General features: G+C 55.8%; 1 protein-coding gene across 5 annotated transcripts in view; it reads right to left on the bottom strand.

Annotated features, from left to right (window-relative positions):
- The window catches only part of Bahcc1 (BAH domain and coiled-coil containing 1), a 56948-nt gene extending 41539 nt beyond the window's left edge, over positions 1-15409 (bottom strand). For 3 of the 5 annotated variants that reach the window (XM_076543907.1, XM_076543911.1, XM_076543909.1), the window contains exon 1: positions 15093-15409. In XM_076543907.1, the coding sequence (XP_076400022.1) occupies positions 15093-15270 (178 nt within the window). In that variant the 5' untranslated portion in view covers positions 15271-15409. The remainder of the gene's footprint in view (positions 1-15092) is intronic. The other 2 variants (XM_076543908.1, XM_076543910.1) reach the window with 1 other exon arrangement.
- Between the last annotated feature and the right edge of the window lie 7923 nt (positions 15410-23332).

Genomic DNA, 23332 nt, shown 5'->3' with positions numbered 1-23332 from the left:
GCACCGGCTCTCTGGCCAGGCTGTCCCATCTTGGCATTCTGACACCACTGAGAACCAGTGGGATAGGGGGAAGCAGAGCCTCAGGGAACAAGCGTTTGTTTTGAGTTAAAGCAAGTCACTGAGACAGCATCCTCCTCTTCTGGAAACTGTGAAATGGGTTGTAAAAAAATAAAACCACAGCTCACTGAGATGGCGGCAGCTCCCTTCCCAGGCTCTCCTCGCTCCTGTTGCTTCCGGAAGCCCAGCTGACTGGCTGCTGGCATGGGCCTCCTTGGCTGTGTCTGGCAGCTGCACCCACTGCCTGTGCCAAGCTCCCACCCTCCTGCTCACACCCATTCACACTCCCCTCTACCTTCAGCATCAGCTTCTGGTTCAGCCTTCCTGGTACCCTGTAGGGCTAACCAGGCAACGGTGACATCTAGCCCACCAACTGGTCTTGGGTGTCCCCAGGAAACACCAGGAGTGGCAGAGACCGGCAAGATGAGCACCCCGGGGCAGTTAATAGGGAAGAGGGCAGGCAAGGCTCTCCTCTCACACTGAGCCTGTCCCAGAGGGAGTAGAGGAGGAAGAGACAGCCTTTCTGCCCCACCCCACATTCCTCTCATTCCAGGAACCCTAGGGAGAACAGAACTTCCACACAGGGCTTTCGGAAAAGACAGAGGATCAGAAGAAAAGGCTCCAGTCTAGCCTGCCTAGTAGCCGGATGATATCTATCAATCCCTCCACTGCCCAGTGGAGAAGGGGTTAAGAGTGGGGATGCCAGGCCCTGGTGGAGAAGCAGTTCTCAGACTCCTCCCCAACCCAGGTGACTGGAAGCTACAGGGTTTAGAGGCTACCCTCCGGTGTGCACTGGTCTGTGGACACACAGAGACCCGTGGCATTCCTGTCTGCTGGAGTCAACTAGTTGCCCAAGTACCTGATGATGTGGGGAGTGTGAGCTACACACGTGGTAGAGGTGGGATGGGACCCAGACAAGTGCTCGAAGGCTGTGTCTCCTGGTGTGTGCACACTTCTAAGTGTATGCCTATGCCTGTGTGTGTGTGTGTGTGTGTGTGTGTGTGTGTGTGTGTGCGCGCGCGCGCGCGCGCGCGCGCGCGCGCGCGCACCTATGGCTGCATACAGCCTTTACAAACTCCATTCCAGGGCAAGAGGGCACACAGACTGAGCACATTCTCCAAAAAGCTATCTCCCAAGTGCTGGGGCTTTACCAGACTCATACTGACTGGCCGGGGTGGACCCTGGTAAGTCTGCCCACTGCCTCCCCTGGTGTAGGGCACATCCAAGCGACCTGCAGGAGAAAGGGAACCAGAGGCTCAGTTCATCCCCAGGCTGCAGCTCAGCACAGCCTTCCAGGTGCCCCTCGTGAGGTAGGAAAAGCCCAGACCTGAAAGGGGCTCAGGAATTAGGAGTGCTCTGGAAGGCAGGCCACATGGCCAGGGTTGTCTCCTCACAGCTCCTGGAGGAGCAAGACCCGGCTCTCCTCAGATTTCAGTCTCAGATACCTCTTCACAGGCTAGCTGGGACAAAAGTCCCTGGAGCTTCAGGCCCGCTGCCAGCAGGTGCTGGCCTGTGGCTCAGCATCATCAGGCTTCTCTGAACTTCCCCTTCTGCCCTCAAAGCCCCGGTAGTGTCTGAGAGCACCCGGTCTTCACAGGGCGCCCACACCACAAGAGCCATGGACCAGCCTCACGAAGGTGACTGGAGGAGAGAGGCTGGGACCGGCCCAGAGTGGGAAACAAGAGGAAAGAGCGGAGGGAGTGGAAGGTCCTGGAACCACAGCCTGGGGCGGGGGCTGAAGGGGAGGCCAAGAATGCTGAGCGGTGGGCGTTGGGCTTGGCCCATCCTGGGGACATGGGGGTGGCCTGGGAATGATCACCTCACCCGGGAAGCCCCTCAGTCAGTCCAAGAGAGCCTTCCGGAAGTCCCAAAGGAAGCCACTCTCAGGCCATAATAGGAAAGCTCTGTGGTTGCTGAGCCACTCCAATGGGCTACCATGGAAAAGGCCGGCAGGCAATGATGACAAGAGACAGGCCCGACCGACAGCCCAGAACTAATAAAAGAAAAGGAAAATCGGATATAAGTCTGGTTCTTATTAAAAGAGTAAATTTAGCCCTTTGGCTAGGACAGGAGGCGGGGTGGCCAAGGCTCCCCACTGCAGGGGGGGGCGGGCTGGACTTCTTCCCAGAGTGATTCAGTGTCCCAGGACAGGCAGGCAGGCAGGGCTGGAGCTGCAGGAGGGGCAGGGGGCACACACCCTCCCTTGTCGTCCTTCACACCTTCCCTTGTGTCTCCCCCCCTCCCTCCCTGGGCAGCTGGGTCTGCAGGACCTCTCCCAGTTGCCCAGGACTCCCCTAAGGGTGGTGGATGGGCAGCATGGGTGTGGGAAGGTGACCAGGACTGCTCAGCACTGCTCTTTGGAGCCACACCCCCAGCTTGGAGAGCTTCCACTACCAAAGCAGGCACTTCCCTTCCCACTGCCTGGAAATAAGCTAGCCACATAAAGGAAGGCCACCCCAGTGTAGTTAGCTATCGGGGCCTCACACCCACGCACGCTCACACATAAAGCTATACATACATGTGCACCCGTGTTCACAGTGTACACTCACACAAACATATTTATACATATACTCTCATGGACCTACAAATGCACACACAAGCTTGGTGGGTCTCTTCTCAGGAGAAGCAGTGGCCCCATGAACAAGACTGGAGCTCTGATCCAGCTGTGGACAGCCAGCATGTTCTCCTGTACCTAGCCTCTCACCCATGCCTGTAACCCTTAAGGATGACGACCCATGGTCAGGGAGAAGACAAATGACGCCTGACCAGGAACACAGACCCTCACCTGGTCATGCTCTCGGCAGGATGGGAAACTAATGCTTTCTAGTTGAGTAACTGCACCAGGCTGGCTGGATTTCCCCCTCCTGACAAGTGGACCCGTGCCTATGATGCTGTATGTAACCCCATGTCGATCCAGGACACACAGTGATGACATGGGCTGCATAGAGTAGATGTTCCAAGGACAGGGTAGCCTGAGAAGTTAGTGTGGGGGAAGGTAGAGGTCACAGCGGCTAGAGACAGCTCCCCACCCTTCCATGTGACCTCACGCTCATGGCTTCACTCATGCTCACACATCTCCTAGTCTCCTTGCCTAGGTGTGAGCCCTCGGTCCTTGGGGCTGGGGCCTAGCAATGTGGCCCACAGCCAGTGTGTGATGGTTCTGGGCACAGCCACACCCCCAGACCCACAGCACTGCAGGGTCACTGAATGTACCCGGTGCCAGAGCCAGTTTCTGCCTGTATTTCCCAGCACTTCTCCTGCCAACCCTCCCCACACCCAGAGGCCACCTCCATTAGATATCTACCCAGACTTGGCCCTGGAGCAGCAGACATTCATGCTGTGGCTCTCCTAGCCTGGGCCTCCTTGCTTCATACGGCACTCACAACTGGACAGACTGACTCCTAAATTTCATGCATAAATTAATTGCAGGATTCCTAGGCCTGGCTGACACTGGTGGTCTGAGAAGTGGAAAGTACCACATCTGCTAGAAGTGAGGAAGGGCCCGTCACGTCCTCCAGACAGCTTCCCATGGTGCCCTGGGGCAAGCCATAAGGCTGAGAGCTTGGGCTGGCTCGTACTCCCTGGAGGACCTGAGGACCCATCCAGTAACACCTAGCAAGACTCAGGCCCACGGGGCACCTCTGGTACCTCACACCTAGGCAGGGCAGACACCGGCCTGTATCGAGGAGCTGAAGCAGGTAGCACAGCAGCAGGACAGACATGTACATGGTGGCCATCGCCTCTGGCCTTGGGTCGGCTGCCACACGGGGCTGGCCATAGGAACCAACTGTACTGATATCTGGGAAGGAAGGCACCCAGGGCCTGGAGGCCCGAGGGACACAACTCTGCAGGGATGGCCACGGCATTCTGGGTCCCTGCTGTCAGAGCCAGAATGGTGTCACTTCCCAGACAACTGTCTCAGATATGATGGACTCCAGCCACTCTGAGACTTACACTGTGTTCTCTTTCAGGGGAAACTAATGCCTGCCCCCCACCTCAAATCCTCAAGGCTTCCACTGAAGATCCCTGACTGACCACTTCTCAATGAAGGCTCCTCCCTGGAATTCCTCACCACTCCCCTTCCCTTCTGCTGCATGTCCCAGGGGCTGAGGTGGCATCTGTCTCTTGTGGTACTTGGCCTTGGGACAGGCATCACATCTACGCTAACCTGGGGCAAAGGATCTCAAGCCTTGGACTAAGAAAGGAAGAGGGAAGGTCTAGGAAAGCGCATGCAACACAGCAGCCTTGTGCTCTGGGGAACAGGAAGTTTTGGGCAAGGGAAACCAGGGAAGCGACTGTCCGACTCAACCCCAGTGCTCTCGCCTAGGGGCAGGCCCCAGTTCCCAGGAAGACCTCCCAGGCTTAGGTACTTCCACACCTGACAGGGTGGGAAAGGGAAGGTCAGGGAGTCCAGGAGGCAGGGAGCAGCAGGCATGCGCAGGAGGAGACCTGGGCGCACAGCAAGTGCTGGGAGGCTTTGTGGGACTCGGCAGGCTCGGAGTGGGACGAGGGGTCTGGGGGTCCAATTAGTGAAATGATGGTCATTTCTCGGTAAGATTGCATCACTTTGCCGGGCTGCAGAGGTGGGGGGCTACTCAGCCCCTGAGGACACTGTGTCTTGCCTGCAAGTCCACACCCCCTTTCAGAGGCACAGGGGTAGCCAGTACTAGCTTCCATGTGGAAACAGAGATCAGAAAGCTCAAGGCCACACGGTGAAACTAAGGACCACAGGACTCAGGCTGTGCCCGTTTCAATCTTTCCTGCCTCAGGAAAAGGGCTCTTGCTCAGGTAGGTGTCTTGCTCTGGTGCAGGATGCCTTCCACGCAGTGCTGCTGTGGCAGACCGGCTGTTCCTGATCCCTCCCGCGTGGAAAGGAGACAAGGCTTTAGTTTCTAAGGGTACCATGAGTGGAAAGCAAACTTCAACCCCAAGGCAGAAATATGGTGACTTCTTAGGATTCTGGTGAGCTGAGTGAGGGCATTTCTGGGGCAGGAAAAGTCATACCCACTGCACAGAGTCGCTCAGGGTGGAGCCAGCTATCTGAGGAGGCCAGCCTAAGGGGGACTCGATGGACCTCATAAAGAGAAGATCCAGCAGAAAGGCTGGTCGTTTACCCACACATCCATCTCCAGAAGCCAGGTCCCACCCTTAACTCATCACAGCAGGCTGGCCACAGGGCACAAGTCATGGGGTCAGGGGTCACAGCAGGAGGAGTCCCCTCCTTAGTGCGTATGTGGTGGGAGAGCAAGGAGACGACCTCACCGAAGCCCCCGCTCTCAGGGCAGGTCCTGATCTCAGGGCAGGGGTAGCAAGGCACCAACTCATTTTTACCTTGTCTACTTAGTTTGAAGGCCACAGACGATCCTTGACTGGGGCCTGGTGCTGGGGCTGACCACAGGAAAACAGAGTTCTTGGAGGTGTACCCCAACAGCTTTGGAGGGCTAGCTTGGCCACCACGACTGACACATTCTAACAGGGCCAGCTGCCTGCTGTAGGGAGGTGAGGGCCAAGGGTAGGGTACGGTCTACTTGGGGCCTTCCCTGAGCCTGGACGCACCGAGGCAGGCCCAGGCACACTGACCCCACTTGGGCAACAGCTGGCAAAGGGGAGACGGGAGAAAACAGTCCAGATCCGAGGACACAACTGCTGCTATCCAGGCTACAGAATGAGACCTGTGTACCACGCAGAGAAACAAATTCTACCCCATTCATTAGTTTTTGAGAGCCTATGTGGCTCCAGGGTCATCTACCCTCACCCTAGCCCGGCAGGCATGGGTGGTTCCTGCAACGGAAGCCATGAGCAGTCCCAGTACCCTGACCTGCAGCCTCGGCCTTTTTCTCATACAAATCCACATGAACCCCTAGGTAGCGGCACAGCTGGAGAGCAGGCTTCCCTCAGAGCTCGGGCTGCTGGGCCTGTGGTAGACAGCAACGTTCTGACTGGGAAAAGTCCACACATTTCCAGGGGCTCTGCAGAGTGGGGGCGGCTCACAATGGAGTCTACAGCAATGATGGAGGGATCTGAAAGAGAAGCTGGGACAGAGACGTGGGGCAAGGGATGCAGGGGGTCAGCCTTGAGATACCTAGGAGCTGAGCTAGACACAGACAGGAACAAGGCTGAGGGGCAGAAAGACACCACTGAGAATGAGGCTTGAATTTGAAGGAATAAAGCCCTAAGAAGTATCCAGAGACCAGGAAGGGCAGGGGTGCAGGGGCCTGTTATGGCCCTGAGAGTACCCGGATAGCCTCCAGTGTTCTGGCACATATCCTTTGTATCCCCTCCTAACACATACACAAGTGGTTGGGACCTCAGGTTGACTGTGACTAGAATGCCATGAAAGCCAGGGGCCATCTCCTCCAAGGGAGTGTGTAGAAACAGTGGGTTCCGTCCCACTTGCCCTCTCCTCTCATTTGCTGAGTAAAGCTGTTGCCAGGCTAAGGACGCCTGATGGCCCTAGGACAAGAACTGGTGAGATGCCTGCAGTTCAATCCACCCCATGCCCCAGATTCCTGACCCACAGAATCCAAAATAATAAACATTTGCTGGTTTAAGCTGCTGACTTTGAGGATAATTTGATGCTATTTGTTAACTATCCTGCAAGAGCTAGTGAATATACAGAGACGTGTTCACAGCGAGCAGGGAGCACACGGGAAACCTCCAAGAAGGCAAAGGGAGGCACTGCAGTGGCCAGCACAGGGGCCAGACCTGCTTCTGCACAAGGAAGGAGTACAGATTCAGGTGTGAAACCATCCAGTGTCCTCCCCTGGCTAAGGAGGGTCCTTGGCCCCTACCATCCTGTGGCCCTGCCTTTCCTAGTCTCTATCTGAAGAAGTGTTCCCTGGCTATCTCCTACTGAAGGGCCCTCTGGATTTGGTCATTCTGGATTTCTATTATTTACGACAAATCTGCAATGTGTTATAACGCACAAATATGGTACTGTGTACAGTTTTTTTTTTCTTCACTTTACCTATGTTCAGAAATGATAAAGGCTTTTTCAGGGTTGGCTTCAGATATATTGTAATTTAATTTAGTTTTAATTCTAGTATTACTTTAAAGAAAATTAAAAGTTTATTTTTAGGATACCCAAAGGGTTGTAAAAAGTCTCAAAAAGGGGATTGATTTCCAGGCAAGTTTCCCACAAGGTGACCTGATGGCGTGGGGTGATATAGTAGTGCACGGTAATGCTGGCTGGTCAGAACAGCGACCCCTACACAGAACTGGCAGGGCCCAAGGGCCAATACTCCAGGGGTCAGCTCACCAGCTAGGGACAAAGGGGTCTGTAGGGGTGAGGCAGGACGGGCTGAGCGTGAGCCCTTCCTGTACCAGGCACAGGGAGCAAGAGCAGAGACAATGAGTGCTAACATGGAAGAAAAGAGAAATCAGGGCCTGGAGGGGCAAGAGGCAGGGAAGGACTTTGCTGACGTGTATGTCTGGGTAGAGGCATCATCTGAGAGGGGGACAGCAGAGCTAAGCCTGGGTGGCATTTCAAACATGGGGTTGGCAGAGCGCCAAGCTGGGCAACTGACCAGGACTCTGACACAGGGGAACAGGCTCGCTCACCTTTGTGAAAAGAAGAGTTAAGAGGGCAAGGCCAAGTTCAGGGGCAGCCCACAGAGGGTTCCCCAGCATAGGGTAGCACTTGCACACTTAGAAGAGGCCTTGGGTGTTCCACAGAGGGTCATGGTGCCTAGAGCTCTGCTCCCTCAGCAGGTGGCAGAGATCAAAGGATGGAGCAGGTGATAGGAAGCTCTGGAGGAAGAGGACAGACACATTGTCACCAGATGACTGTCTCTGCCATGGCCACTGGAATGTGACTCTCTGAAGGCCACTGGGGACCAGCACAAATGTGAGTATGGATACACACATATCGGGGGACCTGCCCCCAAGTGTTAAAACAGCGAGCTGGTGTGAACGGACACAAGCATACATGGTGGGTGGGTGTGTGCGCCTCACCCACAAAGGGCAGTGGAGGCAGCTGGGGAGCTACTTCCGGAAGAGGGCACACTTGCCAGGCCTAAAGGAACACCTACCCTAAAGGGTAGCTCCTTCGCCACAGTGTCCTCCCCCAAGTTTAGACTCTCTAGGTTTCCACCGTGGCATCCGCAGTGTTCGCCTCAGCTCACCCCTCCCGCTCCAAACACTCCTCCTCACCCTGCTCTGCCCCTCTCCCAACCTGCTGGCCCTGAGGGACCCAGCCTGGATCTAGGAATGGGTGTCCACAGCTCCTCCTCTGAACCCTTCTGCAGGAGACAGGGAAAGCAAGCCCCTGATCTACCACAAGAGCATCAACAAGTGAGGGAAAAAGTGCAGCAGAGCCCAGCTCCTACACGATGATGGTAGCCACCTGGTTCATTTCTTAAATGAAAGCTGATTCTTCCCTTTGCGCAGGGCACCCCAGAAAGCACATCCCCCTCACGCTACCCTTTGCCTTTGCAGACCACCCCCCACCCCCACCCCCACCCGCTGTTTAGAAGCCTTTAGGGGAGGCATACCCATCCTCCACACCATTGCCCTCCCTCATTTCTAAAACCTTCCCCTGAAAACCAAGTCCCTACCCCGAGGTAGAAGTGGGCTGCTCTCCTTGCCTTTCCTGTTCCAGGCACACAGCGGTTAGCACAGTGGTTAGCCTACCAATAATCCAGAAGGAGCAGAGCCGAGGCCAGCTGAAGAGCCTCCCCATCCAGACACTAGACTCTTTGTTGGGGGTGGGGGCAGAGGAAAGGAGACAGGAGCCGACCCACCTGTTCACTCCCCCAGGTCAGAATGAAAGAGATGCTTCCTGGCCCACGGAATCTGGAACCTAATCATGGAGACAGCTGCAGCCGCCACCTACAAACACCAGCTTGACGACTCTAAGCTTGGACATTAGACACCCCTCCACCAGGCCTGAGGCCACCAGGCCTGAGGCCTGCTGTGAACCCAGAGCTCCCCCTGTTCAGCACCCACCAACACCTCCCTGAGCCCACACCCCACGCCTGTGGCAGCAGATGCTCACAGGGCCACAGGAGGCAGTGATATTATATATTACGACAAACAGGGGCAGCCCACTGACAAATAGGCCTGCGTGATCTAAACGGTATATTATCCCATAAAAACGTCAGCGGGCAAAGCATCGGAGCCAAAGCGGAGTGCCGTCCCATGCCGGAGGCCCCGGAGGCCTTGCTCCTTCCCAGCACGGCAGGGCTGCGAGGTGATTTTCTAGGCGTTGCACAGTGCTTGTGATTCTGTTTTTTGCTTGTTACACCATGTCTGTTGGGGAGGGGAATGAGGTCCCAGAGGTTAATGGGGACCAGGAACCCCAGGGGAGACGTTCCCTGGCAGGCAAAGGGGTTGGACATGGGACAGAGCAAGTCACCTAATTTGCCAAAGAGGCAGGGCACGTGCTTTGAATTCTGAAGCCAGTTCACAGCTAGTCTGCAGACTACGGAGATATACACACCCAACCTGGAGGCCTCCTGGGCAGGCCACCTCTCCTGCAGTAGCAGGGACTTCAGAACCTCTGGACCCAGATCCAGGGGCCTGCCTGCCAAGGGCCTGAGGCAGCTGTGTCTGGGTTTCTCTTGGGAAACCTCCAGAATCATTCTGGTCCATAGTGCAGAAAGGCATTTCCTCAAGGACTCCCTAGGCAGAGACCTCCCAGCCATGCCAGGCCCTGGGCAGGGCCACCAGGCCCCTCCGATGTGATTCTGAAGGAGGACAGAGGCTGAGCTGGGGCAGTGGTGAGGAGGTAGGGAAGAACACCCTTGGGACTTTGACCTCTACGATCAAGGCAGCTGCACAGGATATAGCGGATAGGGCAGTATATCCCACCGTGGGGATTTATATTCAGATGTTTATGGTGAAGAGGACGATATCAGGACTCCAGGGGCCCCAGAGGAAGACAGGCGAACAGGCACTGGGGGGACCACCATTGCTCCCTTCCGCTGCGGAAAGTCTGATTCCCAGTGGTGCTGCTTGAACTTCATCATCTGCACTCGGGTATTACCAGTGTGGGAACCCGAAGGGTCCCAGGCTCAGAGCTGGGAGCTAGACCAAGGCATGCTGGGAAATGTAGTCCTTGGGGAGGAGTAAGGAGGGTCAGCAGGAGGGGGGCTTGGGGTGGTTAGGGAAGAAAAGAGAGCCAAGGCTGCCACCCTGACACTAACTTCAGAGTGGAATTTAAAATGCCAGGAAAACAGATTCATTTAAAATCTGCGCCTAACTTCACATGCTTTTTTCTGAACAAGAAGCCCTGGCCCTTTTATTTTGGTGGTTGTGGTGGGGGGGACCTTCCTCAGAGAAGAGGGTCCCAACTGAATCTCACAAGTGGAAAGTAGTGTTCATTCCCCACATCCCTCTCCTCCTTTGGCTAGGGCCTCCAGACACGGGGCGGGGGGTTGAGGGGCTGGGGTGTGACCTGCTGCCTCCCCTCCGAGAGCCTGTGAGCATCCTGAAGCTCCCACATTATTTATGCTCGCAGCCTGCTCTGATGACATATGTAAGTTGACAGTGAACACCCTATCAACTTGCTGGAGTGTATCTTGATTGTTAAAACACACTCTTAAAGGTGTACAATCATTTATCAAATTAAAATAGCCAAGCTTTGCTGGTTCCTTCTCTGTCTTCCTGGAAGAGCACCGAGCAGCCTCCAGTATTAGCACTGGGCTCTGCTCCTCAGAGACCCTGCCCCTGATGCCTGGGACCCTGGCCTCAGCACACCCTCCCCCTGCCCCAGGCCAGGGCAAGCCCACTAATCGCCAACAAGTGACAAACGCCAGAAGCCCCACCAATTAAATTTAAACTCACGCAAAGCTCAGTGGCTAGTAAATTATTATTTTTATTAGCTTGAACCAAGTTCCCGTAAGAGAGAAAGTCAACTTGCTCCCATGAATGGCTCTTGTATAATTTATTTAACTCTGTGCTCTTTGCCAAAGCCTGGAATATTTTTAGCTCGTTCTGTTGTTGGATTTGGCTTTTTTATGTGTGTTTCTGAGGGGTATTTTTAGCTTCATCCATGTTATTCTAACAACCTCCTATGCGTTTTTGTCCTGTCTGTGCGGGCTGTTGAACCCTGTCTCACAGGGAGCTGAGGGAGATTTCTAAGAATAACTGGGGAGTGTTTGGGGGTGCGGTGTTTTCCGGGGGACATGTGCTATTTGCACTGTGCCACTCCTGCCTCGGCCACCAATTTGCCTTATTGCTCACGTGACCTGGATATTCCAATGGAGAACTCGGCGTTTCCCTATAGGAATGATCAGACTTGGAGGCAGCACAGGCCCCACAGAGAAAAAACCCACATTCCAAAAACAGCTTTGGTGGGGCGGGCGCGGCTGCCACAGCCATCCCAGTCTATGCAGCCGCCAGATTCCCGGATCCCCGCGGCTCCGTTGGGCACAGCGGCAGCTTTGATGTCTAGTTCTGTCACTTATGGAGCAGGATGGGTAGAAGCTCGGAAAGTAACTCTTTTCACACCTACTTAATGTTGGTAACTGCTGCAGAGACACTCTATCGTGCAGTGGAGTTAATGAGGTATTTACGAAAATGTATTTTTCTTACCAAAAAAAAAAAAAAAAAAAAACGTGATGGGAGGGACACCTTCGATGGGGTCTTTTTTTCACAAGAAATTTTTTTTTTTAATCTATGGGGCTAGGTGGAGTTTGTGTGGTTGATTACTGTATTATTTTACTAGAGACTGGTCATCCAAAGTGCCTTTAACAGGAACTAGGTTAGCAGTCTTATTCTAGAAAGGGCCTGCCTGAACCCACCCCCCCCCCCCCCCCCCCGCCCAAAGCTGCAGCCAAGACACATGGATGCACAGGCCAAGTTAAATCACATCCCAAAGCCAAAAGGGGTGGAGAAGAGTCCAAAGAGAGGATTCACACCAAGAAGTGAACCAGCCCCTTGGTGGAGCCCCAGCCTGAGGGGGCTCCAGGAGGACAGGACAGGAGCTGACCCAGCCGGAAGGGGGGAGGGGCAGGCGAGCACACAGCTCCCAAGCTTCTCCCCCGGGGCCAGCTGCCTCCTGATTAAACCCGTTCCCCTGGAGAGGAGAGATCCCCAAGAAACTCCAGGCAGTAAGACGGAGGAGAAAACCTAGGTTAGTTCATGTTGATTTTCCTTTTTTTGTGTGTTCCCCCATCCCTAGATTTCACAGCTTTGCCTCCGGACCATCTGTATTAAAGACAAAATCTAACACTGCACTAAAAATAATGGTTCCAAACATTTTAATTGCACCTCTCAGTGACAAGGTTAAGGGAACAGCACTTTACCATAAACCCTACAGCTCGAATATAGAGCTACTGGCACTTTCATTTTTGGAAAACAATGGAAGAAACCTGGGAACCCAGCACCCCCTTTAGGGTCCCACAAGCAGACACTAGGAAAGCACCAGGTGGGAATGAAATAGGGCGGCCGTGGCGGGACCCTCAGCCTCATCTGAGCAGTTGTGCCTGACCAGGCAGGTGGGGAGAGCATGCCATACAAGGAAGCTGTTTCTGGGGAGCCGGGGGCTGCAGCCTGGATGTCTGCATCCTACGCAGACACAGGGAAGAATCTTCCCTAGCAATTTGGCTTTCAGCTCAGCAGTTGGGGCAGGGAGGGGCAGGCTGGACTACTGCAGCCTTGGCCTTTGGGCCAAGGCCATCCACAGAGAGAGGGAGAGAGTACAGGAAGGTGGCCGTTTAGAAATTTGCACACAAAATCCACACACAAGACCCAAAGACAAATTCCTTAACTTCACCCCACCTTTCTCTTTCTAAATGAGGACCCACAAAGACACACACTAAAGTACAGGGATCTCAAGATAACTCCTGTTTTAAAAATACATGTAGCAAGATTCTAAAAAACGAATACAAAATCCTGGCTATCCTGGCTTTTAGCAATTGCAAAAGGCTTTCAGCCCCACACAGCCCAGCCAGGCTTCGAATCACAACCAAGTGCAGGATCTCCAAACACAATAGGTTCCTCTGGTCCCCAAGGGGATGGAAACTGGGCCTTCAGAAGCAGAAGACGCACGGCCCTCCGGCACTAAAGAGGGAGCCCTCTAGGGCCCCCAGTGTATAAGGAAGCAGGAAGGGTGTGGGGTCACAGACTAGGACCTGGTGCAGTTTCTCACAGCTCTCCGTGGCCTGCAGTCCAAGAACCACGTGGTCCAAGTTAGCATGAGCAAGACAAAGGTCCAGGCCACTTCCCCACATCCCCACCTGGCTGGGTGTTACCTAGGTCTAGAAATAAGGGAGAAAAGAAGGAAATGGCTGCTGAGCAAGAGCTGGCTGGGCTGCGGACAGTGAGGTCAGGAGGCAGCAGTGGCCTGAACTGATGGGGAGCTGGGCTTGGCCTGGCTGCCCCAGGGGGGCACAGCCCCAGCCAGCCTGGGCACCACTGTGACCTACCAGCCTGGAGGGCACTGCACACGGGGGAAGAGGCCAGAGGCTTCCTCTCTGCGGTTCAACCCTGCAGACTCAGCCTGCCCAGCCAGGAGCTGAGACGGGAAGAGAAGCCGGACACTTGTCCCTGCGGCAGCCACCACCACGTCAAAGCCCTCCCTCCGCTCCCCAGTGGCCCTGAGAGGAGTGGGCAGCATCTCAGGGCAGCGGAGGGAATAGACAATAAGCACAACGATATGGGGGAAAGGTATTTTAAAACCACCAATTGCTCAGTCAAGTACTTTTCTTTCTCTCTCCAGTTATAAATCGAGAAGAGGGGAAAATGGAGAGAAAAGAAGAAGAAAAAAAAGCGGTCTACAGAGAGGAAAGCACTGCCTCCCCAAGCTCCAGCTGGAAAGGCAAGCAGGCAGTGTGGGGCTGACCCCGCAGGAGGCTGGCCGCTCTAGCCCAGGGCTGCTCACTCAGAATAACCTCGTGTTGTAAAAGCTGGAGGCCCTTTAGCAATTAAGCAATTTCAAGTTTTTTTTTTTTAAGGAAATGCATTTTTTCTTTTTGACTGCCTTCCCTTCCAACATTTTCCCCTTCTAGCCCCGTTCTTGCCATCCGTTTTAATCCACACACTAATTGTTATCCCATTAAAGCAGATATAATTTTATTAGTATTCATGGTTCATCAAGCTAATAATAATAACTGTTACTGCCAAACTGAAAAATAAAAGCAGCAAATAATATTTCTGATGTTTAGAATAAACTGTAAACAAAAGCAAGCCGACCTGCGAGAGTGACCCAGCAGGTCCACGCGCAGTTCCTCGGGCTCCCCCAGCTCCACCCACGCTGGTCAGTGACTACCCCGCAAGCCGCGGCTTCGCTCCAAGAGACTGGGTAAGGCGCAACCAAGAACAGACCCTCCGGGAGGGGAACACAAGAGGACTGCAACGCGGGCACGTGCCGGGGCTGGTCGGGACAACTCAAGGTCTCTCTTCTTGAAGCCAAAGCGCGCGGACTCGCCTGCACCGAAATCCCGAGCCAGGCGCCTCTCTGAGTTCCGCTGCGGGATGCGCGGTCTGCACTCAGGCCACGCTTAGTCCGGCGTTAGCAGGATACCAGAGGCACTTGTTAAAGCGCATGCATCCCCTGCAAACCCATTCTCGCCCTGACACTTCAAGGCTTTATATAGAAACAGGATTTTCTCGTCTTACACTAGCAGTTCCCATTAGCGCTCCCGGGGCGCACACCACTCTAATCCGCGGGCCGGGCGCGCTCTGGCCCCCTCCCCCAGCCACACGGTCGTTCTGTCCCCCGCAGAAAGCGCCACGGTGTCTCAGACGCAGAACGTTTTAACGAGGTGAATGCAGAATGCAGAAAAGAGGCTCCTGCAAGAATTTACTTCTGCAGGAAGGGGTGGGGGAGGGTGGCTAGGAGTAGAAGGCTCGGTTTGCCGCCTGCTCTCGGGCTGCCCTGAGAGACCCAGGGTAGTCGGGGAAGGCTGCTGGAAACGGCGCAAGCCCGTGGGCTGGCAGAATGCACGGCCCGCCCGGCGCTGCGCAGGGAAATGAAACCAAAGCTCCAAGAACTGCTCCGAGGAGCGAAGGGGCCGGCGTTCCTTGCACTCGCCACAGTTGCCAGCTGCGGCGGGGCCTCTGCATCGCAACCGTCCGGGCTGAGCACTGACCTGTGTGCGACGCCATCGGCAGCGGCGACGGGAAGTACTTTCCGGGCTGGAAATGCGCGGCCGGCTGCGCGGCGGGGCCGGCAGGGGCGAGGCGCGCGGCGGCTGCGGCGCTGCGGTGGCCCAGGCTCCCGCGCTCCGACAGCAGATGCGGCGGCGGCGCGAAGTCTCGGCCATCCATACCGGGCCCCGGCCCCGGCCCGCCGCCGCCTCCAGCAAGCAGCGCGGCCGGGGCCTGGGGGCGGCTCGGAGTGCAGGCGGCGCGCGGGCGGCGCGCAGGAGGCGGCGTCTGGGGTCACCGGCGGCACAGACAGCGGAGCCGGTCAACACACCGGCGGACTGGGCTTCTCGGCGGGCGGCCGCGCTCCGAGCCGGCGGCCGCCGTGCAGGTCCATGGTCTGCAGAGGCAAGCAGAATAGATTCGGTGACTCGGGGGTTCCTCTCGCCCGGGGGTCCCCGCCCCTCCCGCTACCAACCCCCTCCTCGCGCGCCAACCGGAGTGGCATCCAGACCGGACAGCGGGGCTGGGAGCGCTCCGAGGACTCCCTACTGCACACGCTTATGCGCCGGGTCACTGGAGCCGCCCTGCACGCGAGTCCGCGAGCACACACGCACCGTCCGAGCTACGCTTGGCCTGCAAGAGCCAGAAGCAACCCAACCGCGCTGCGCGCAGCTTCCCTTTCTGGTCCCTGAGAGTCCCTGCGGCGAAGGCGCCGTTGCGAAGAGGCTGCTGGCTCCGCTGGGTGATAAAAACCCAAATCTGCGAAGCCATCACGCACACTCGCACGCGCGCGCACACACACACTCACACACACCCTCTCCCCTCCCCCGCTGCCCAAAGGTGTCTCGGAGGAAAAAGCCCGGGGTCCACGCTCCCCCCCCCACCCCGGTCTTTCTGAGGTCCAGCTTTTACTGCATTCCGCTTAACCGAATAACCATGCTAATTAAGCGAGTAATTTTATTGATTGTAACTCAAGAGTTTTTTTTTTTTAAATAACCTTCCTTTTCTCCTCTCCCATCCCCCCATGCGTCTTTCAGTCCATTCTTCTGAATGTCGTCCCCCACTCACTCAGCCCCAGCGGGACCGGCCCCCACCCTCAAGCATTGTGCCACAACCCCAGACTGGCGTCCCGGAGCCCCGGGCGCCCCTCGACCGCCACCGGCATCACCTGGGCCGCTACGCCGCAGTGCCTGGCCTGCTGTCCCCGAGCCCGGAGCTTCCTAGTGAGGCTGGAACAATCACCCCGCCCCCCAATCAAATTCGCCCAGGATCTTCCTCTGCGGATTGGGGGCTTTGGGGGAGGGGGCTCAGAGTCAGAAATTGTTTTCTCTCGGCCTCCCAAATCGGCCACGACGTTTCTCCATTCAGCGCCCGCCCTGGATCACCTAACCAAGGCTGGTCCCCGCGTGGCACCCAGATCGACCCTGCAGTGAGGGAGCAGAGACCAAACAGAGCGCAGCTTTCTCCTGTGTCTGGGTCCCAGCAGACCTTGGTCCTCGGTCTTCCATCCCCACCTCTAGCAAGGCCGACTTAAAATGACCCTCCTCTCCCTTTTCCTCTACCCCTCCCATCGTGAAATGTCTACTCCAGGGTGAAATCGCAGACAATTTCAAACTCTGAGAGGAGCAACCGAGCACGCGATATAAACTGTACACCACCATGCACGTGCGACCAAAGTCTCTGCCATCCTCCATTTCCAATACTTTCTCCTTATTTCCGAAATACGAATTGTTTTAATGCTTGGTCTCAGCTCCAATAGAAAGGAGGTATTCTTAATTGTGAACTTTGCAGAAAATCAAAATCTTTTTTTAAGCCATCCCACCGTGACAACAAAGCGATTAAGATGTTTTCTATTTCGTAAATACCATTTAAATTGCTATATTTTATGCTCTGGGTTCTACACTGTCTTATTTGCACACTATTTTGTGTCTGATTTAATCTATAACCGAAAACATAATGTATTAAGTGAATACATATTTGCCCAGGTGATAAGCTTTTTTTAATATTTATTCGGAGAATTTTGCATTGTAAATAAACGGGGCTACACAAAGACTTCTCTTTGTGTTCAAACTGCATACAAAGGGGTTTGAGGCACTCTTCCCTCTGGGGAGTTTCACTCTCCCCGGGTCCAACAAATAACTCGCCTCTCCACCGCGCGGGCCTGCTCAGCGATCGCCAGGGCGCGGGAGGCTCAGGCAAGGCCCAGGCGCTGCCGGCGCCAGGGTTAGGGGAGGGGCTGCCCAGGGTCGGTGAGGAACTTGCGCGCCCCTACCCAGGCCGGCGCCTCTCGAACCCCGGAGGGCGCTGAGGAGGACAAAGGGAAAGAAGGAAGGGGAGGGAGGTCAGGAACCTGCCGCTTCAAAGGCGCCGAGGGCCGGAGTGGGGTCGGAGGCTGCGCGCGCGGTACAAGGCTTCGCGACGGCCTCCGGGGAGTCGTGTGCGCTGGGCTTTTGTTCTGGGCCCCCACCCCCAGTAAGACATTTCAAAGTAGGGGCGAAAAGTGGGGGCTGCAAGCGATTCTCGGGACGCGGGCTTTGAGCTCCCGGAGCAGCTTTACTCTCCACCCCCTGCGGGCCGATCGCTGGCTCGTTCGTGCCTTCTCACAAGCCCACTAGACTTTCTACGCAAACAAGGGCTGGATTATGTCGCCAGTACCCGCTGCTGCGCTTCTGACCGACCGCACTGGAGGGGACTTTTCTTTGTGTTCCGTCCTGCCGGAGAGCTGCCGCGCCGCCCAGGTCTGCTGGCTCCCTGGGCCTGGGAAAGCCGGCTCAGTACGGAACGAGGAGGGACAGCCACCGGGGCCACCGAGCGAGGGCCGAGGCCCGGAGCTGCGATGCAGCAGTCCCCGAGTCCCGAGGCTCGGAGGCCTCCACGCGCCCAGTCTCCGGACAGGACACCGCAATGGGCCCGGGACAGGGTGGCACTGGAGGAAACAGAAAGTGGCGGAGAGCCCCGCGCGGCCGAGAGTCGCCGATAAGAACAGGTCTAAAGTACCCGGACCCCAAAAATCCTCCCCCGGATGCTGGGCGTGACCCCCCAGAGCCGCAGTTCCTTCCGAGGCTTGGCCAGCACTGGTACCCTCGGCTTCTCGAGGTTTGCTTTGTTTTCAAATTTTGCATCTAAAAGCCGAATCTGAGACGCCTTTGTCCTCCCATGGAGGCCAAGCTCTGGGGTCCGTGGGCTCCCTCCAGCCGAGTTTCCCGCGCGGGTGGGTTCAAAGGGGCCTGCAAGGCCAGGCCGCAGCCAGGAGCGCACCGGACGCGAGTGGCTCCAGCGTGGCTGCACAACCCGCTCCCTGCGAAACCCGCCCCCCCCCATCCCGGAGAAGAACGGGAACGCGGTGGTGCGAGACCCCGGCTCTGGGAGATGGACCCGTCCCTGGACCACGCCACTCGGGTCGTGGCCTTGAGCCCGCGTGCTGCCCAGAACGCACCGCGTGAAAACGCCCCACTGTTCGGCCCCCCTCCTCCACCCCCTCTCCTCCAGAAGAAGAAAAAAAGAAAGAAAGAAATGTTCCGAAAAGAATTAAGTCTGTGGGGAGCGAAACCTGAAAGCCCGCCAGTACCCCTCCAATCCCCTCTCCCCTCGCTGAGGCCCAGGAAGCAGCGGCCGTGGCCACCGAGAACCGACCGTTCCCTGCGCCGGGGAGCGACCGGGCGGGGCCCATTCAAGACTGCTGGGGGAGGGGAGTAGGATGGGGGAGCAAATAATTGGGGTTCGCTCGTGGTTCCTCCAGAGCTGGGCTCTCACTGACTGCCCACTCGGGGCTACCCGCGGGGCTCTTGCTGAACGAAGCGTGGCGGTCTCTGTCCTGTCTCGATAATTTATTTTTAATGTAGGGTGTCGATCGAGACAACAAGCGCTCAGAGCAAAGCAAGGACGCATTACGGGGGGAATTTTAAACCGATCGATAAAATTTTTCAGAGAAAAAAATATCGTACTCATATATATAGTCCATCGGTTTTTTTTTTATAAAAAAAACCTTTCAACATCATAACGGATTTTAAAAGGGAAGATCTATTATTTCTTAACACCACAAACCTGAATTTCTTTTGCTTAAAAAATGTAAATCCCCAAAAGCCAAAATAAAATAATAAAATAATAAAAATACAAAAAAATTTAAAAAATGAAAGCAATTTCAGTTACTTACTGGAGGCTGTTTCCTGGATACAATTGAATGCAATACAATTAAATCAGTAAATGTGACTTTGGTTTGTATTCCTATTGGTATTTTCAATGTGCTGACTGTTGCACTGTGAATGCACGGCTTCCACAACAACGACTCTAGCGAGCCCATCCAGAGCGGCTCTCAAACCTGCAGCCCGGCGCGGCGAGCCACGGGCCCTGCATACTAATAAGCTCGTGCCACTCAACCCGGAGCAGCCTGCGCGCTGATTGGCCGCGCGGCCCTCCACGGCCCTGAGCTCGTGCCACTCATTCGGCGTAAACAGGCCTCCCAATAGGCTGGCGCCGGGCCAGGGAGCTGCCAATCAGGGAGCAGCAGGGCTACTACCAAGCCTGATGGCGCCTAATTCAAGCCCAGCGACTGCGCAGCTCCTCTGCGCAGATCATTGCTGCTGAATGGGAATGTGGTGGCGCAGGGCGGGAGCGGAGCACCGGCGAGTGAGCGATTGAAAGCGCGTGTCCATGTCCAGGGGAGATTCGGGGATTTGTTTTTCCTTCATTTGTCAGGTCTAACGTTTGGGGTTTTGTTTATTTGTTTTGCACAGAATAAAAAGGACAGCCTTACGCCATAAACCAGAAGCCCTGTCCACGCCTGGGGTCTGTCTGGCAGGTGACCTGGATGCAAGAAGGCCCAACTTCCAAGCGCAGAGGCCGGACTGTCTTGCTGTACCTCCACTCCCAGGCCGCCACCCACTCGGACCCGAGCCGGAGAATACACTTGGGTCTGAGGAGTGGCCACACAAACTCCATGAGTGCTTGCCTGGCCCTTCCTCCCTCTGCCTGAGAGGCAGGGAGATGGACCTTTCTTCTCCAGCCATCTATCTGTCCGCGCTCAATTTTATCTCCCTCTGCCACACTCCGCAGCGCAGCAACAATCGAAATGAAAATCGAGGCTCTGTTGCTAAGATAAGGATTTGCTTTTTTCATCAGCTCCTAGATTTTAAAAATATCTTCACTTGATAATTTTAGGGTGGTTGTCATGGTGTGAAACCGTGCTTAGCATTTCTCAGCGCCTGTCCTTACATATTCACAAAATTTCTCACTACAATGGAAAACAGCCTCTAAACAATTCTCTTTATCATAATCAGAACCAAAACCACTTTTAGAAATATTCTGCAAGCAAATATTTCGGTTAGAATTTGGTTGCCTACCCAAATGTTATTTATTTTCAAGAAGTAGAGGTGATGTCTTAGTGGCGATGAATACATAATTCCTGCTCCTCTTTTTCCGTGTTTGTTGGGGGCATATTTAAGTAGATGCCAAACAACACCGCTCGACTCCTTTGGATTTCTCCTGTCTCTTTCCGGCGCCGACACGAAGGAGTTAAACCTGAGGTCTGCGGTCGCCACTCTTTCCCCGCCTTCCTCGCTCCTGCGGAACCGCCATGATTGGTTGGCACTCGGCCAGCGGGCTGTCCATCACCAAGTGTAAACAAGGCGCTGATTGGCTGTTATCCAGTCCGCACTGGGCCTCCTGAAAAAAGCAATTACTGGCTCCGCGGTTTCAAGGCTGCCCAAGGCCGCTTGATGAAAGGAGATAAACCGAGGACCGTTTCCAGGATCCCCGCGGGCCGACCCAGGCGGCTCCCGAGCCGAGGTGCGGCGGAGAGCCCGGGGATCAAAGGCATCTGAAGAGAAAGGGGAAGCGGGCGCACTGCCGGGCCGGCCTGGCCCCCCGCGGGCCGCGCTGACCTGGGGTGGGGGCGGCGGGCGGGGACTCCGGGACTTCCCGCCCGTTCGGGACGGGGCCTCGGCCGGCGCCCGCTCCAGGTAAGCCCGGGTCTCGGCGGGCTGCGCCCGGCCGCTGGACGGGGCACGCGAGCCTGGCTGCGGGCTGGGGACCCCAGCGGTCAGCGGGGACTGGGTCCTGGCCAGCGCGGTGGCCGCGGCGCGCCGGGGAGCACGAGCTGCGGGGAGGCTCAGCTTCCGGAGGTCCGATGAGCGCCGGCTGCCCGCTGCGCGGTCGAAGCAGGCCAGCCCGTGCGGGATCGGCGGCGCGGTGGCGCCCCGACGGCGAGCACAGGTCCTGCCAGGCAGGAGGGGAGCTTCGCTGCTGCAGTCCCGCCCGGCGGCGGGCAGCCGTGTCCCGCTTCGCACGCAGGAGGAGGAGCGTCCCGGCTCGGGAGAAACCGCTGCGGGCACCCTGTCCGCTCACGCTCGGCGCGCGCATCCCTGGCCAGCCGTAGGTTTTCTGCGAGGTTTGGAATCCGAGTTCCTCATTTTCCTTACCAGATCTTATTTTTCCGATCTAAGAGTCTTTATGTCTATCTAACTATATCCCCGTTTAAAGTATTCTCTCTCACCCCACCCTCAAAGAGAGGCAAGTGTAAGGAAAATCACTGGGTCCTCTGAGCTGCTGCAAGCTCGTGGGGACCCGGAAGGCCGGGTGGGGGAGGGGCGCGCCTCGATCGCTCCGCACCCCGCCCTCCCACTGTGGGTAGCGGGGGGTCGCCTGGGCCCGGCCGGAAAGATCCCTGAGCCTCGCTAGCATCTACCCCCCTTCCTCGGCGGGTGGGGACTGGCAGAAGGGCCGTAATCCAGCCGAGTTCAGAGAGGCCTGTTAGGCACGGGGACGTGAGGCTTCTTTTCCTCCGCAAGCCCGTTTAGGATCTTGGGGATCCCTAATCTCCGGATCCCTAAAAGTTAGGCTTGAGGATTTGTCTCGAACACCCTCACGTGCTGCCTCTTACCCGCCCCCCCCCGCCCCCCTCCGCCTTCTGTGTCGCTTCCCTGAGAGGCTCCCCGGGCGTGAAAGGCCTGGCTCCTTGCTGTCTCGCTCCCACCTCTGCGTCCTTTCTAACCCCAGCGTTCACTTAAGTCTAGTGGCCTTTTTTTCCTCCTCCTCTCAATAGTGTTTCAAAATAGTTGTTACAGCAAATAGCTGCCGATATGCCTCTGGATGCCGCCAGCAGCTGGCAGCTGCCCAGCGCGGGCGCACGGCCCCCGGCAGTTCCACAAGACCAAAATAAGCTCCCGTGTTCCTCTCGCAGGGCTCGGCCTCCCGGGCGGGCCCGGGCATGTTTGGCTGGGCTCGCTATCTGCTCAGAGCAAACCATCCTGGTTTCCTACTTGACTTCCTGCTGTCCGAAACTAACAAGTGTTTTTAATTTTAGAAGAACATGGCGTGAGGAACAGGGTACTTCTAGAGCAGTGGTTCTCAGCCTTCCTAATGCTGTGACCCTTTAATACAGTTCTTCATGTTGTGACCCCCAACCATAAAATTATTATCGTTGCTACTTCGTGACTGTAATTTTGCTAATGTTATGAATCGTAATGTAAATATTTTTGGACTTGGAGGGTTGCTAAAGGGGTCGCGACCTACGAGTTGAGAAATCTGTTCTAGAGGGAAAGGAGTGGGGAGGGTTAGAAAGAGGAGACTAGACAGGGTTATAAGCCAGAGGTCTCTGCTTTGGAGTTTCCAAATCTGTGCAGTCGCCTGATGTCTTAAAACATTGTAGGTTATTAACGCTGCAGCCACGGATGCCCAATCGCTAGCCCAGGGCCCAATAGCCTCTGAATGCCTGGGCCACCTCCACAGCCTGACAGATACCCTCCATGGTCTCCTCTAGGCTGGGGTGCCCTACATAGCCAGCTGTGCCCTGGCACCAGAGCACAACCACACAGATCAAGCAATAGCATGTGTACCCATGGACGCTTGTGCAGTTTTGGGTGTGTGCTCAGTCTACATGCACATTCTGTGGGCTCACATCATCCATATCTAGAAATACCACAAAATGGGTGCTGGCACACGTGAGTCTCACATCACACTAACCACGTTTGTATGCATACAAAAAAAGCAAACTGGCAAGGTGGTTCAGCAGGCCGACGCTTGCCAAACCTGACCACCTGAGTTAGATCTTCGATCTCCTGGTACTTCCATGGTAGAAGGAGAGAACTGACTCTTGCGGGTTTTTTGCTGACCTCACACTCGTGACATGGGTACAGGCAGGTCGGCAGCGTGCAGGCACACACAAAAACAAATCCATGTAATTCAAAAGGACAGTTTGAGTCTCACACACAGCACCCTGACACACGCCACACATGTGCAAGCCCTC

This window comes from Peromyscus maniculatus, chromosome 8, assembly GCF_049852395.1.
Source record: "Peromyscus maniculatus bairdii isolate BWxNUB_F1_BW_parent chromosome 8, HU_Pman_BW_mat_3.1, whole genome shotgun sequence".
Classification (NCBI taxonomy): Eukaryota; Metazoa; Chordata; class Mammalia; order Rodentia; family Cricetidae; genus Peromyscus; species Peromyscus maniculatus.
The sequence above is the reverse complement of the archived record's forward strand: the minus strand, read 5'-3'. Positions and strand labels throughout refer to the sequence as shown.